The sequence below is a fragment of the Rhea pennata genome, chromosome 17 (assembly GCF_028389875.1).
Source record: "Rhea pennata isolate bPtePen1 chromosome 17, bPtePen1.pri, whole genome shotgun sequence".
In the NCBI taxonomy this organism is placed as follows: Eukaryota; Metazoa; Chordata; class Aves; order Rheiformes; family Rheidae; genus Rhea; species Rhea pennata.
The window spans coordinates 15,259,096-15,274,965 of record NC_084679.1 but is presented as its reverse complement, the minus strand read 5'-3'; the positions used below and the strand labels follow the sequence as shown (position 1 = coordinate 15,274,965).

Sequence of the window (15,870 nt, the reverse complement as noted above, 5' to 3'; positions counted from 1 at the left end):
GCTGTTGTGATCGTCTTTTTTGCCCTGAGACTTTATTTTCTGTACGGCCTGATGCCCTTCCCCGCAGCTGTACTTAAGAGGTAGCACTGCAGCCTTTTGACTGTCCCTCCTCCATTCACAGAGCTCGCTGGTACTCCATGGAAATGGCTGGGATTGTGTGCTTCACTGGAGCAAATATCATCACACAGGCTAGAGAGCTGATTGAGCAGATTGGGTGAGTATGTGCTGAGCTGAGGAAGAAGGGTTCTCCTGTATGTAGTGTGAGCAGATGGGTAAGGGCAGAATTTGACCGGCAGAGAAGAGGGGCAGTGGGACAGATGTGGGATTAATCACTGGAAGCACTGGTGTTCTGGAGATTCAGATTTCTGACATTGCCATGGCTTATTAATGCAACTGGCGTTGTATTACTAGGACTTCCTTTGCAGAAAGGACAGTGGCTCTGCCTGACTTGTGGACAGAGAACAGTTCTTTGGCATATTTTCCAATCTCTTCCTGATGGTGATTTTTTTTTATTCCATTCTTAGGAGACCTCTAGAACTGGATACAGATGGGATTTGGTGTGTCCTTCCCAACAGCTTCCCGGAAAACTTTGTCATCAAGTCAACCAACTCAAAGAAGCCCAAGGTGACAATCTCCTACCCAGGTGCCATGCTGAACATCCTCGTGAAGGTGAGTCTGGCATCTGTATCAGCCAGCTCTACAGTCTGGTATAAACAGTGAAGGGAAAGAAAATGTTTTAGCCTTCTGTAGGCCTGCAAGCCAATCAGGCAGTTCTTGCGAATGGAGTGGCTCTGCTGGCAGTGGAGTATGCATCTTTGTTCTTGGAGTTGGCTTCAGCCCAGAGGACAGCCTGTCTTTTGTCTCTGGTCCCCTGTGTAATGAGCAGGACGTTGGGGCTGACAGCTTTGCTTGCTACACAGCTACTCTCTGCCCTGCACAGCCCATAGCTCAAACTGGCGTTTGAGTGGAAGGAGAGACTCTGATATAGCAGGGAGGGTATAGTGTAAGAGACCAGGGTTGGTGTCTGCTTATGTACATAGACTGCCAGAAGCAGCAGGAGTCAAGACAAGAACAAGGTCCCATGCTCTGCTTGCTCAGACATTTATGGCTATAAGCCAGAAGAAGTGACTTTAGAGTCTCCTGCACTTTTCTTCAGGTCCCATGTTTGAGTCCTACCTGCTAAATTGTTCTGTAGCTTTCCAAAGAGTTGCTTGGTCACAAGGAATCAGGATAACTTACTTTATTCTCTGCTAAGATAGGGTATGTTCCCTCAGGAGAGCAGGGATTGACCTTTCCCATCATCCGGAAGGAACAAAGGCCATCAGTGATCCCTTCAGACAGGATAATGTATCTGGGGGCTGTCTACTCATATAATCAGCCCAGCTGTTCAGCTGTTGAGTGAGGCTATTCTCTTGGGGCTGTGCCGGCAGGAAGGCTTCACAAATGATCAGTACCAGGAGCTGGAGGACCCAGCCTCTCTCACCTATGTCACACGCTCAGAGAACAGCATCTTCTTTGAAGTGGATGGGCCCTACTTGGCCATGATCCTTCCAGCGTCCAAGGAGGAGGGCAAGAAGCTGAAGAAAAGGTAAGAGTTCAAAGCTTGAAAAATCACCACTTTCCCAAGTTAAGAGATTGACGGTCCTTTTCCTTGACTACATTTGAGGCGTGTTAGTCCTTGCCCCGTGTTGCCAGTCCTCTGGAGCTCGCAGCATGTTTGGTTTGCTTGTTGCTGAATACCACCGAGATCATGCTGCCTTTAAACGGCAAGCTCCTTGCATGAGATCAGTCTTTGAATCCGGCTATGCCCTGGCCTTAATTGACACACTCTGACAGTAAATTTTGAAGATAACAGTAGAACAGCACTTCTCAAACTTTCTGACTAGTCATGGTCTCCCTGTTTGGTTCTGAGATGCAGAGGCAAACTTTGATTTTTCTTTCTGTCTTTTCTCTTTAAATTCACTAATCTCTGTCCCTCTCTCAAGTTTACAGATCTCTAGTAACACTTTTCCCAAAGGTTTCCACTTTAATCCCCATCTAGGGAAAGGAATGGATCTTGCCATTGCCATCATGTTATAGAAAAGCAATTGCACTTGACTTCACTGACTTTCTCCTGCAGCCTCCTTAAATATGAGCACGAGCAGTCACGAGAGGACTGCCCACAGACCTGAGTCTGGGTTCAAAAAATACTGTCACTGTCCTCCAGCCCTCTCTATTCTTACAGGACTATGTTTGTTTCTGCTTGAATGTCTCTGTTGGATGAACTCCAGCATCCACTGTGAGTGCCTTTGCATGCCAAGGGAGTCTGTCACAGAAGTCAAGATGACGTCAAGCACTGAATGAACTCTGCTCACAGGACTCTTATCTCAGGGGCCCTTGATTTTTTTTTTCTGTGATTTTTGGGATGTCAGCAAGTGCGCTTATTTCTTGCTCACTCTCAAAGTGGAAAGAGCAGTAGTGTGGAGCTGGCTGGCAGGTACCACTGCCAGCTGAGGAAGAAAAGACTGCCTGGAGGAGGGGTGACAAAGCAATGTACGCTTGAGTCTCACCTCTATTCCACTGAAGCTTCCTGTGATGGTTATATTGAGCCATGCAAATAATTGGCAGGCATGTGAAATCCAAGAAACACGACAGGAAAAAAAAGAGGACGGTGTGTTTGTCATAGTTGTTTCACTAGCAATGTCCAGTTTCCTCTGAGTCCATTTTGCCAGCATCCCCTCCTATTTTCCAAACAAAGCTTCATTCTCCTGTATAAGGCTTTTCCTGGTATTTCACTCCATTTCTCTACTCCTGTAACCCTGACTTTCACTTCTTGCCCTTTATTTGTGTGCATTTAAGAATATTTTACCAGTTAGTATTGGCAAGTTGGGGGCAGAGGCTGATGTGCTTTTGCAGCTGGAGGTGAAGTAGTTCATAATGTTATTGTCTCTAGCTGTGTAAATATGCCTAGATCCTGCTAGTACAGAACCCCACAGCTTGGATTAGCTTACCTGGTGGCTGCCTGGTTTGGCAATACTAAAAGTACTTTGGCAGGAGGGTAGTAAGCAGCATCCTGGGAGATGTGTTCCTTGGCACAGACAAGGTTTTGCACGAGCTCTATATCCTAGGTATGCAGTATTCAATGAAGATGGATCCTTGGCTGAACTGAAAGGGTTTGAGGTGAAGCGACGGGGAGAGCTGCAGTTGGTGAAGATATTCCAGTCTTCTGTATTTGAGGCCTTTCTGAAAGGCACCACACTGGAGGAGGTCTACGCCTCTGTAGCCAAGGTGGCTGATTACTGGTTGGATGTACTGTACAGCAAGGTGAGTGTAGGATTTGCAGGATATGCATCCCCTGCATGTTTGTCTTCCCAGGTTGGGGCCAGAGAGGAAATGTCAAAGCTACCCTAACACTGTAGGGAGGATGGACTTTGTCTGAAGAGAATGGTTGGTCCGTTGTGCCTCTGATGGCTGTTTGCCTGTAATTTCTGCCTCTTTGATTCTCTAGGGCTGCCCTTTAAGGTCTTTTAGCACCAGACCTGTTGTTACAGCACTTTTTTCAGCTGTTACTGCTTAATTGTGGATAAGCGTTGTCCTCCAGTCACCTCTTTTACAGAGGTAGCCTGGTGGCCCTCTTCCACCAAGGACTTTCTCTAGAACCACTCACTGAGACAGAGGATGGCAGAGCCATTTGCCTGCAGAATCTTTTCTGAGGAGCCCAGAAGAGATTAGCTTTAAAATAACCAGCAAGAGCAGAGACAATGCCAGTAAACAGAGCCTCAAACCGGGGAGCAGGAGAGATGAAAAGCCGGAGCGACTGCTCTGCTTGGGAGTTTATTGGGAGCACTTCCCCTTTGTATTTTGCATCTGGCACTACAGAGCTGGGCCCACTAAGAGTTTGCCGTACAACATCATTTCAAAGCATTGCATTCACAGCAGGAGTTCTGATGCAGACCTCATGTCCGTGATCTCTATATTCCATAGATCATGTTGGCAACTGGAGCAGAGATTGTTCACAAACTCCTTATAAAGGCAGCCGTATCAATCGGTTTAAATGTTCCATGTATATAATAGCAATGAGGTTTGAGCATTAGGTTCCTGATAGTAGGTTTTTTTTCCTTGCTCCTTTTCTCAGGCTGCCAACATGCCTGATTCAGAGCTGTTTGAGCTGATCTCAGAGAACCGTTCCATGTCTCGCAAGCTAGAAGACTATGGGGAGCAGAAATCCACTTCCATCAGCACTGCCAAGCGTCTGGCAGAATTCTTGGGAGACCAGATGGTGAAGGATGCAGGGCTAAGCTGCCGATTTATCATTTCTAAGAAACCAGAAGGGTCTCCAGTCACAGAGAGGTAAACCTGTCTTGAGGGGCCAGGACTTTTGGCAGGATGTGAAGGGAATGGCAGGATGAATTGATGTGGCATGACCAAGTGAATCCTGGTGTACTGGCTTAGACCATAAAAGAGACTGTAGTGGTGAGTAATGCTGTGCAATTGCCTGCTGTTTGGTGGCATAGCAGAGGGGTGAGAGGAGAAGCCCAGAGAGGTGTGTGCAGGCTGAGAAGATGGGGTGCTGTGCTGCCAGTGACCTTGCTCCTGGTTGGTGCTTCCCTGTCTTCTCCAGGGCCATCCCACTTGCCATCTTCCAAGCAGAGCCCAGTGTACGGAAGCACTACCTCCGGAAATGGCTGAAGAGCCCCTCACTGCAGGACTTCAGCATCCGGGCGGTGAGTTGAACACCCCTATGGAGCAGCACAGCCTTTGATTCTCCAGCACTAGCCTGCAGCTCCTCCTCTGGGAAGCACTATGTTGGCAGCAGTTAGTTGTTGTCACAAAGTGAAGTGCTGTGGAGAGTGCTGCAAGCAAGGAGAAATGCTGGTCCCTGCATCACCCAGCAGAGCCCAAAGCAGCACCTTTCTAGTCCGTCTCCTTCACTGTCTACTATTGTGCCTCTTGCCCAGATTCTGGACTGGGACTACTATATTGAGAGACTAGGCAGCACCATCCAGAAAATCATCACTATTCCTGCAGCACTGCAGCAGGTATGGAGGTGGGAAAGGACAGGAGGGCTGCAGGCCCGTGGTAACGGGAGGAAAGGCAGAGGGCATTGGCTCTGGGGACTGTTTATGTGTGATTTGACAACATTCCTCAGGTAAAGAACCCTGTCCCACGGGTCCGGCATCCCGACTGGCTGCACAAGAAACTCCTAGAGAAGAATGATGTGTACAAACAAAAAAAAATTAATGAGCTCTTCACTTCTGAAGGCAAGAGACAGGTAATAAGAGTGAGAGAAAGGAGCTGGCTGTGCTGATGGGTGTCTCTTCCTGATACTGTGGCCTCAGCCCCCAAATCTTCCTGCTGTCATTTCTCTCAGGTCCTTGCTAACCAGCAGCAGGGGGGGACACCCAGCTCCCAGATTGGAGACATAGAGGATTTGGGGGCTGCTAAGCCCCTTCAGCCGTTGGTTCCAGTTGCAAATAAACGGAAGCGGGTCCCTACAGCAGAGGAAAGCCAGCAGATGTCCCAGTATCTGGAACTGTCCCAGTCCTGGCGAGAGATCCTGGGCCCACCTCCTGCCATGGGCACCACTAAGGTAAGTGAAGTAGACTGGGCAGGAGGAATCCAGGAAACATCCTAGGAGTATGATCATCTGCCTAGCTAGCTAGGGAACAGGGCGTAGCAAGCTGCGTGTTTATTGAAACCCTCTGCGCTTCTATGACTGAGAACTACAAAGGGAAATGTTACCGGGAGAGTCCCACTAGCAGAGAAAGTCAGGCCAATGGCAACTTCACAGCTATGCCAGTAACATGATCAGGGTCTGAAGGTGGAAGGGCTTGGCTTTCTGGTGCTTGATCCTCATGTATAGGAGATGCGTGCTAATTTCTATGGTTCCTGTTCATGTCCTCTCTCTCTGATTAGGAAGAACAACTGGTCTGGCTGCGCTACCACAAGAAGAAATGGGAGCTGCAGGCTCGGCAGCGCCAGGAGCGTCGGAAAAAGCGGCGCCTGGAGGATGGTGGAGTGATGACAGGCGGAGGCGTAATCCGTGATACCCTCTCCAAAGGACTGAGCAGCTACCTGCGCAGGACGGCACGCAGCATCCTGGACTTGCCCTGGCAGATTGTGCAGGTACCAGGCAGCAAGGCAGGCCCACTCTTAACCCCTCACAGAGGCCAGTTCAGTGCCCTGTGCCTCATGTTTGCAATACCTATAGTGAAACCTTGAACTTCAGGGGCAGTTAACCTCAATCCTACTTTAGTTTTACCTCCTTGAAGATCATGTGGGACTGCATAACCTCAGGCTCAGAGGGGCTTTATAAGGAAATGAGGTCCTCAAATGATCGTGCTTGATTGCAAATCTGGGACTTCTATGTAGACCCTATGTGGGGCAAGCTCAGCTGAGGACCTGGGCAACTGTGCTTTGAATCCTAGATTTAGTCAATGCAAGCATGAAGTTGGTGGTACAATCCAAGCATTTTCTTAAATTCTTATTACGCTTGGCTGCCTCTGCTATCTGAGACCCAGCCTCTTGTTGTGACACTTCTCATCTTCCAGAAAAGTCTTGTTTAGTTTAAGATCACGTGCAGCCTTTGACTCTGTGTACAACCATGAGCTGGAGATGGGACACCTAATCCAGCATGTCCAAATGATTTGGCTGAAGTCAGACAATGGCATGAATTTGTTAGCCTTGGGCAAGCATTAGCCAAGGGATGTGTTTTAACCTTTACCAGGTGTACTCTTCCCTTTGGAAGCACAATGCAACGTGCTGCCTGCAAATCAGTCAGAGCTGTCTTCGTTCACACTCTTTCCTCTGACAGGACAATTTTTTTCACCGTACCTGTAGCACAATAGCAGGATGTGGAGATGCCAGAGCTGAGAGCAATGAATCTTTGGGTCCACTGCTGTCTTTGTGGTCACCAATTGCTCCTTGTTTAGAGAACAAAGACATAGGTGGTAGAGCCTTTGAAGATCCCAGAAGTGCTCCATGGCATGTATGTAAGAGCTAAGAATGGGTTGCATCTCTCCAGCAAAGCTAACTTAAATCACCCTGTCCTGCAGATTGCTGAGAGCACCCAGCCTGGCTTGTTCAGGCTGTGGGCAGTGATCGGAAGCGACCTGCACTGTATCAAGCTGAGCATCCCAAGAGTATTCTATGTCAATCAGCGTGTTGCAAAACCCGAGGAGGGAGCTGTCTATAGGAAGGTGGGTGTCATGTTTTTGACCCTGCTGCTTCTACAAGGGAAAACAGCTGGTTGAATTTATATAAGTTGCTGTAGCCACTGCAGGCAGATATTAGGGACAGTTTGCCTCACAAGACCTCCCTGTCCAGCCCTGCTAATGCACCTTAATGCAGTCCCTTTTGCCTGCTGCTAATCTCAGCCTGACCAGAAAGCAGGTTGACAGTTACTGCAATGTGGACAAAGCATAAATCCCACTAACTGCCTTAGGAATGACCAGCATCGGCAGCTGGATTGCTTCCTGAGTCAGCATGTTTCTGGAAACGTAAGGCTGGCTCAAACTACAGCTCCTTGCTGCCCTTTAAGATTCCCCTGCTGTTGGGAGGAGCACGGCCTGAAGCAAGGTGCCCTGCTAAGTGTGTCTGTTTTATTGGCAGGTGAACCGGATCTTGCCCCGCTCAAACTTGGTTTACAATCTCTACGAATACTCAGTCCCTGAAGACATGTACCAAGAGCACATCAATGAAATCAATGCAGACCTGTCTGCTCCAGACATTGAGGGAGTGTATGAGACTCAGGTAACCCTTCCAGGTGCTCGTTTTCCTTCCTCATCCTTTAAGGAGTGCTGAGTGGTAGCTGACTGGTCTGTGTACCAATGGCACAGGCAGAGGCACGGGAGCTCAAAATGAAACAAGTTAGTAAGACGCTAAAATGAAAGACCCTCTCGAGTAGCTTTCTGAGAAATATGTCCAGTTTTATATGCGCAAAGATACTTGTTTGGTTTACAACCCCTTAGGGGAAAGAGATTTAGATTTATTTGAAATTAGGAGACTCTGGGAAAAGACAACACTTGAACAAGAAGAGTGAGTTTCCTCTAAACCAAACCAGAACCATCTTGCTAGCAGTTGAACTGCAAAGGTACGGGAGTTCTTTAGAGTGAAGATGGGGAAAACCCCAGCAGGTGGCATGTTCATAGGCCAGGGCGCAGTTACAAAACCTCTGTATTCCAGAAAGAAGGATAGGATACCACTTTTTAAAGTTCAGAAAGAGCAAAGAAGAACTAAACTGTATTCAGTAGTAGACATACGAAAGCAGTGGGACCAAGATTATATGTACTAGTGCTTCTAATGCTGTAAGTCTGAAATGAAGATGGGCAGCTGGGATGTCTGCTTTTAATGAAGATTTTGATTTGTTAAGCAGCTCAAAACTTGGTGGCTTGAGGATTATCTGAGTGTCCCTGTCACTACAGGTGCCGTTACTATTCCGAGCCCTGATCCAGCTGGGTTGCGTGTGCATGGTCAGCAGGCAGCTTGTCAGACACCTCACAGGGCGAGAGGCTGACACTTTTGACATTGAACACCTGGAAATGCGCTCGCTGGCTCAGTTTACTTACCTGGAGCCAGGTAAGGCACCCTAGGAGAAGGCTTGTCAGTGTACCCAGGACCAAATAGCTTGAAGATACTATTGATGCTGCATGTTTGCTCTGTGTCTCTAGGGAGTATTCGCCACATCTACCTCTACCACAGCTCCCAGGGCAGCAAAGCGCTCTTTGGCCTTTTCATCCCCTCTCAGCGCAAAGCTGCAGTGTTTGTGTTGGACACGGTAAGAGTAGGGCTTAAAGGCTTGGGAGGGAACGCAAGGGGATCAGGCAGCAGTTTGGAGCTGAGCGGTTTCTTTGCACAGACACAGATCCCTACTGCTCTGCAGCAGGGATTCTCGGATTTTGAAGTGTACCAAGCAGGTCTGTTCCTCAACTGTCATGTGAAGTGTTGTGATGTGTAGAGGGAAGTACTTCCTTGAAATTTGCAGCCTGGAGCCTGTCTCTTTTGAACCCTGTTCCTTCTGATCACGTTTGCATTTGGTACAGGTACGCAGCAACCAGATGCCAAACCTCACCAACATGTACTCATCGGAGCGCAGTGCTGTGCTGGAAAAAGTGGGCGAAGAACTACTGCCTCCAGACAAGCACACCTTTGAAGTGCGTGCTGAGACCGACCTCAAGACAGTCTACAGAGCCATTCAGCGGCTCCTGCAGGGCTACAAGGTATGAGCTGAGGGCATGAGGAAGGTCCCCACTGAGACCTTGTCAGTGCAGGTACATGGGAGGAGGAAAACCTTGCATGGAAGGCATTGGTCCAGTAGTTCAAAGAGCCTCTAAGCATAGCTCTCTGCACACAGCTAGTGCTCCAAAGTTCAAGGGTAAAAGTGGATGTTGCCTGAGGGCTCTGGCTTGCCTGGGGTGAGCTTACATAGCTCAATGCAAGCAGTGAGGCTAGATCATACCCCCAAACCCCAGCTCTCAACTGTGGAGCTGGTTATTCAGTGGGAGGTACTTCAAGAGACTCCGAGTACACTGTCTCTACTGTGTGGAGGACCAGGGGCCACTACAGGAATGGGGCATGTGAGCACTCATTCACACAGGTGGTTTCCTGCTGAGCGGAGGTGCCGGCTGAAGGGATGTACCAGAGCATGTCCTCTCCTCCTTTGTGTAGGATGAGCGCCGGGGCCCCACACTTCTTGCTGTGCAGTCTAACTGGGACCTGAAACGACTGGCAAGTGGGATTCCCATCATCGAGGAGTTCCCTTTGGTCCCTGTCCGAGTAACAGATGACATCAGCTATTCAGTCCTGGACTGGCAGCGCCATGCAGCCCGCCGCATGATCCGCCACTACCTCAACTTGGACACGTGCCTATCCCAGGCTTTTGAGATGAGCAGGTGCCTGTGGTGGCCACATTCCCCTAGGGAGGTTACTTTGTTCCTGCTTGGGTGGGAAAGGGAGACTGCATGAGCCTGAGGCCAGATGCTGTCACCTTCTGTGCTTTTGTCCTTGTTGGGACAAGCAAATATGATGCTGGCAGAGTTCTTCTATTGATGTGTTTACCCTGATGACTGTACCTCTTTCCTCAGATATTACCACATCCCCATTGGGAATCTCCCTGATGACATCTCTACCTTTGGTTCTGACCTGTTTTTCTCCCGCCACCTCCGTCGCCACAACCATTTACTGTGGCTCTCACCCACGGCCCGCCCAGACCTGGGGGGTAAAGAGGCTGATGACAACCGTTTAGTTATGGAGTTTGACGAGAGAGCCTCAGTGGAGATAAACAACCCCGGCTGCTACTCCACAGGTAGGATAGCACTGAGTGGGAGCAGAGGTAAGTGCTCTTCCATGAGCTCAGGAGAAGGATGGATGCAGTGGCAGAGGAGTATCTGAGCAGTTCTACAGTTGCTGACAGCTTCGGAAGTTGAGCAATGATCTGGACAGGATATATGCAATTGGCATCTCCTGGGGATAGAAAGTCCTGTATGCAATAGAAAAATGCATGTAAGGTATTTAAATACAGATTATTTTCTAGTTTGTGGCCTCTCATAGCAGCATTCAGAAGATCACTTCTGGTGGTCGCTAGGATGAATCTTTCTGTGATGCAAAACAAGCTGACTGATAGTTCTTCTGAGCACCTCTGCTGCAGTTTCCAGAAAACCCTGGTGGCCCCTGGCGGGGTAGTAGATCCAAGTTTTGTTGGAAGGTGCTCTGCTGTTTAGCTGCGCAGTGAATGTGGCCATCCATCCATAGCATCACAGCTATAGAGGGGAGAGGTCTGGCCGTGTGCCAAAAGTGTCCTTTAAAGCCTGTAATACAAGGTGCGTGGCAGTCTGGAGAGCAGCACAGTTTCCCATGCTGCTGCAGTACCATATAGGCTTTCACCATTTCCTGATATGAATATCTTGATGTTGCACTTGGTAGATGCAACAACACCTGTAAATAGCTCTTATAACTTGTGAAAAGCCCTGACAAGTGGGTGCATTCATCATACCTGGAGAGGGGATTGTGTCCTTGCTGGTTCTCTGCCCTGCTTGCCTGTTGACAGGTTGTGTTTGTTCACAGTGTGTCTGGAGCTGGATATTCAGAGCTTGGCTGTAAACACAGTGTTACAGTCCCATCACATCAATGACATGGAAGGAGGTTCCAGCATGAGTATCAGTTTTGATGTGATCCAGCAGGCATCTCTAGAAGACATGGTGACAGGGAACCAAGGTGCTAACATTCCAGCCAGCTATGATGAGACTGCCCTCTGCTCCAACACTTTTAGGTATGTCTGTAAGGGTCAGCATCAGATGGAGCATCTGTCCCATCCTGCTTGTTGCCCTCAGGGTCCTGCCTCTCCTCCCCAGCTGACTGGCTGGCTTTAGCCTCTCCAGATTCTTACTAGCATGTGGTTTGTGGGGTGCCTTGAAGCACAACAGGCAGCTGGCTTGGCAGAGGGAAGGAGGCGAACCCCAGCTTTGTCTGTTGACATCCTCCCTTTTAGGCTTGAGGATCAGCTCTACCTAGTGGCTCAGCCAGCATGTCAGGAGATGCTTTTGAAGAGTTTGCCCTTTCCTATTTCTCTTCTCTTCACCTCCACAAGGTCATAGAGGCACATAATTGCCCTGTGGCTTATGTGCTGAGAGCTAATGCATCTCTGCTTTGGCAGAGTTGCCACTTGCTCTAGTGTTATCTGAAAACATGTCAGTGTGTGAAAGGAGGAAGGGCTCATGTGCCTGATGTGATGCTCATCTCTGCTCCCTGGCAGGATTCTGAAGAGCATGGTGGTGAGCTGGGTGAAGGAGATCACACAGTATCACAACGTCTATGCGGACAACCAGGTGATTCATTTTTACCGCTGGCTCCGCTCTCCTTCCTCGCTGCTTTATGACCCAGCTTTGCATCGCACTCTGCACAACATGATGAAGAAGCTTTTCCTACAGTAAGTGAAAATGGAGCTTGCCATGCCCTGTGCATGGAGCAGACGGAAATAGCCGTGGGTGGGACTCTATTGGCACCCATAGCTGGGTCTTTCTGAGCACCTCTGGCACAACCTCTGGAGAGGCCCAGTAACTTCCAGATGCATAGCTGGTCCAACTTTTGTTGGAGTGCCTGCCATACTGTGGCTGGAGCTCCCTTAGATGGCAAGACCAAGGCATTTGACTTCTGGCTGTGCTGGAGCAGCATATCCTTCCTGAATTGTATGTTGTGCTGTGGTTTGCTGTTCTCTGTTTAATGGCAGCTAAATAGCAGCAGTTCCTCCAGCTTCCTGACTCCAGCTCCTGTGTTCTGCTTGTAGGTTAGTGGCTGAGTTCAAGCGTCTTGGCTCTTCAGTGGTTTATGCCAACTTCAACCGGATCGTCTTGTGCACCAAGAAACGGCGAATTGAGGATGCCATCAGCTACATGGAGTACATCATCAACAGGTGGGGCACACTTGGCTACCAAAGGGTACGCTCAGCAAGCCAGGCCTGGAGATAATCTTCTGGAGGCTGAGCTAAGACATGGTTCAAGGTGTGGAAGGAGGATGCTGATTTTTGCCTTTTTTTGGTCCTCAGCATTGCATTTCTTGCAAAGTTAACTTAGGAAGAAAGGGGACAAGGTCATCTGGTTCTCTCGCCATCATTCCCAGAGTAGGGATCTGTCCCTTAACGGTGCTGTGTGGGGTAGTATTCCAAAAATATCTGTACGATTCAATCTAAAGAGACCTTTAGGAGAATGTGAGCAGTTGCGCTCTGCCCAGTCTCTTATACTCTGCTAGCTCTCAGCATCCCAGCTATGATGTGTAGGCTCCTAAGACAGGCATCTTGACAGAAGAGGCAGTTGAAGCGTGGGTATGATTCCTCTGCAGCCCTTAGTTCTGCTAATGACTGCTCTGCAGCCTTTTGTACTGAGTCCGTTCACTGAAGCATGGTTGGATGTGAGAAGTGAACCTCTCTCTTGCTAACATCACCTGCTCCTCATTGCCTCCCATGGAGAAGATTATTAGCTAGGGAAGATGCCAACATTGTGTGTGACTGCAGTCTCTTCCCTCCAGCATCCACTCAAAGGAGATCTTTCACTCTCTGACTATTTCCTTCTCCCGCTGCTGGGAATTCCTGCTCTGGATGGATCCAGCAAATTACGGAGGTATCAAGGGAAGAGTGCGTTCTAGCGTCCACTATGGGGAGGTAAGAGATGGGAATTGCTCAGTCCTGCAGAGACAGGGGTGCTGTGGGTTGAGTTGAGCAGAGAGCTATTGGTTTGGATATAGGGAATTGCTATGACATCACCAACTGAAAGCCTGGGCATGGCTTGTGCTCTGTTCCAGAAGGACACTAGCAAGAGTCAAGTCTTGGATGAGGACAGTGAGGAAGAAGAGGAGAACAAGGAAGAAGAGGAGGAGGAGGATGGAGAAGCAAATGTGGAGGACTTGCTAGAAAATAGTTGGAACATCGTGCAGTTTCTCCCCCAGGCTGCCTCCTGTCAGAACTACTTCCTCATGATTGTGTCGGGTGAGTGCATTCTGCTGCTCACCTGGTCCTACTCTGAATGTTACCTCTGGTGACTGGAGCTATACCCACCCTGCTGCTGCCCAAGCCATATCCACAGTGTTCCCCACAGCTTCTTGAAGCTCTCTGTGCTACTGAGAAGGTTCTGATGTTGATCCAAAGAACCCCTTACAGTCAAAGACTGCACTGTGCTGGATGTGGTACAGAAGGAATCACCTCCACATCTGTAAATATCATTGTTTGGGTGGTTTCAGCGCCAGTGTGAACTCTCTCAGAGAGGGGAAGAAGGTCGCTAGTTCCTGATTAGTCATTGGTGCCCCAGGAGAGTCGACAAGCACAGTAGTGCTTGTGCCACTCTCCCATCGTGGACTGTGTCTGGAGCTTTTCTTACGTGTCTCTCCAGCCTACATTGTGGCTGTGTACCACAGCATGAAGGAGGAGCTGCGGCGCAATGCCCCTGGGAGCACTCCCATCAAGAGGAGGGCCACGAGCCAGGTGTCCCAGGAGGCATTGGGAGAGACGGGAGCCATGCCTGGTGAGTACGGTTAGCCATAGTTAGCCATGGGAGAGCTGTGAGCAGCACTGCTGGGCCAGTCCTGCAGCAGGAAGAGAGCTGCCCACCTTGCTGTCCCCATATGCTTCCATATGGCTCAAGAGCTCTCTCTGCTCCTTCTCTCCAGGCATGATCACTTTCTCACAGGATTACGTGGCCAACGAGCTCACGCAGAGCTTCTTCACCATCACTCAGAAGATCCAGAAGAAGATGGCTGGTTCCCGTAATGCCACTGAGCCCTCAGACATGTTCCCAGTGCTACCTGGCTCCTACTTGCCACTCAACAACCCAGCTCTAGAGTTCATCAAATATGTCTGCAAGGTTAGTGGGGTGGGCCATGTGTGGTTTTTTTTTTTTTGTTTGTTTGTTTGTTTTTTGTAGAATTGCAACAGATTCACAGATTCTTAATCAGTTTGTTTTGCCCAGCTAGCACTCGCATCAGAGTGAGTCCCTGTGAGGACCGTCTTCTCTGCTGGTGGCCTTACCTAACACTTTCTCCTGTAGGTGTTGTCCCTGGATGCCAATATAACTAACCAAGTAAACAAACTGCGCCGGGACCTGCTGCGCCTCATTGAGGTGGGTGAGTTCTCAGAAGAAGCCCAGTTTCGGGACCCTTGCCGCTCCTACGTGCTCCCTGAAGTCATCTGCAGGAACTGCAATTTTTGCAGGGACTTGGACCTGTGCAAGGACCCTGCCCTCTCGCAGGTACAGCCTTCCTTTCCCAGGAAATCCCCTTTGCCCTGGCTGCATGCATTAAGTCCCTCTTGGGGACGCCAGAGGCCCTAGCATGGTTGTGCTCTCAGCCTGTCATTCACTCACATGTTGTCCATCTTTCTCTCTCTCTTAATCCTTCTGCTTTGAAGGTCTGCTTGGTTCCATGACAGTGATAAACCTCCCTTCAAGGTTATTTTCTGCTCATCCCCTTTCCTAGCTGCCTGTGACAGTTTGAGGTGTGCTGGTGCTTTGGCTGATGCTTTATCCCCTCCAGAAATTGGTTATGGCTTCCTGGCACTCGGGGCTCTCAGAATGCTCTTGTTAGGCTGCAAGGGCTGAGGCTGCACCATGCTTTCTCTTGGGAAGAGTCACACTTGTGTTCATCTCCCTTCTCTCTGCCCCTAGGATGGGTCAGTGCTGCCCAGTTGGGTATGCTCCAACTGCCAGGCCCAGTATGACTCAGATTCCATTGAAATGGCACTGGTGGAAGCGCTGCAGAAGAAGCTAATGGCCTACCTGCTGCAGGACCTGGTGAGTGCTGGGCTGCCACGCTGCAGGAGCCTGCCTTTGATGTCGCAGGCTGCAGCAGGAGGGCTGAGGCTGCTCTCTGCTCCTTGGAACCAGAGCAGCCCAACCTTACCTCTCTGACTGATGTGATGCAGTGGGGATGTGATGAGGAGAGTTTGGCTCGAGCGCTCTCCACGTCTTCTCAGCACATAGCTGCAGCCTTTTGCTGGCTGGCTGAGGCTTGACCCATTGACCTGATGTCAGTGGTGTGTCCCCAGAGAGCCCTGTAAAAGGACTGAGCTGCTCAGCCTTGTCTGCTATCCCAGCTAAAACTCCTTTGCCTCTAGGTGTGCAAGAAGTGTCATGGTGTGAAGGAGACACATATGCCTGTGTACTGCAGTTGTGCTGGAGATTTTGCCCTCACCATTTCTTCCCAGGTATGTGTGCATCCTGCCACCAGGTCCGGCCTCCTGCCAGTAGCTGCTCTGTAATAGCCAGTGAAAAACCCAGGGATAACTTGTCCCTTTCGGCCCACATGGCACAAGTTCATCTCGCTGTGCTTTCGGGCTGTTTATTCGTTGCTTTGTGCCCAACCCAGCCAGTCCTGCCTGACCAGCTTGCAGAGCTTCTCCTGGCCTGGCCCTCT

The 15,870-nt window shown here is 49.6% G+C and overlaps 1 protein-coding gene across 1 annotated transcript in view; it reads left to right on the top strand.

Annotated features, from left to right (window-relative positions):
• POLE (DNA polymerase epsilon, catalytic subunit) overlaps positions 1-15,870 on the top strand; it is a gene marked incomplete at its 5' end in the record, with an annotated part of 29,718 nt that overhangs the window by 13,282 nt on the left and 566 nt on the right. The window contains 27 exons of the mRNA XM_062590407.1: positions 122-214; positions 525-669; positions 1,431-1,588; positions 3,108-3,303; positions 4,115-4,329; positions 4,601-4,703; positions 4,938-5,018; positions 5,129-5,251; positions 5,351-5,569; positions 5,896-6,105; positions 7,035-7,178; positions 7,591-7,731; positions 8,403-8,556; positions 8,649-8,755; positions 9,021-9,197; positions 9,646-9,869; positions 10,062-10,282; positions 11,041-11,245; positions 11,729-11,902; positions 12,260-12,385; positions 12,997-13,129; positions 13,270-13,453; positions 13,854-13,985; positions 14,131-14,324; positions 14,508-14,708; positions 15,123-15,248; positions 15,572-15,661. Of these exons, the coding sequence (XP_062446391.1) occupies positions 122-214; positions 525-669; positions 1,431-1,588; positions 3,108-3,303; positions 4,115-4,329; positions 4,601-4,703; positions 4,938-5,018; positions 5,129-5,251; positions 5,351-5,569; positions 5,896-6,105; positions 7,035-7,178; positions 7,591-7,731; positions 8,403-8,556; positions 8,649-8,755; positions 9,021-9,197; positions 9,646-9,869; positions 10,062-10,282; positions 11,041-11,245; positions 11,729-11,902; positions 12,260-12,385; positions 12,997-13,129; positions 13,270-13,453; positions 13,854-13,985; positions 14,131-14,324; positions 14,508-14,708; positions 15,123-15,248; positions 15,572-15,661 (4,276 nt within the window). The remainder of the gene's footprint in view (positions 1-121; positions 215-524; positions 670-1,430; positions 1,589-3,107; positions 3,304-4,114; positions 4,330-4,600; positions 4,704-4,937; positions 5,019-5,128; positions 5,252-5,350; positions 5,570-5,895; positions 6,106-7,034; positions 7,179-7,590; positions 7,732-8,402; positions 8,557-8,648; positions 8,756-9,020; positions 9,198-9,645; positions 9,870-10,061; positions 10,283-11,040; positions 11,246-11,728; positions 11,903-12,259; positions 12,386-12,996; positions 13,130-13,269; positions 13,454-13,853; positions 13,986-14,130; positions 14,325-14,507; positions 14,709-15,122; positions 15,249-15,571; positions 15,662-15,870) is intronic.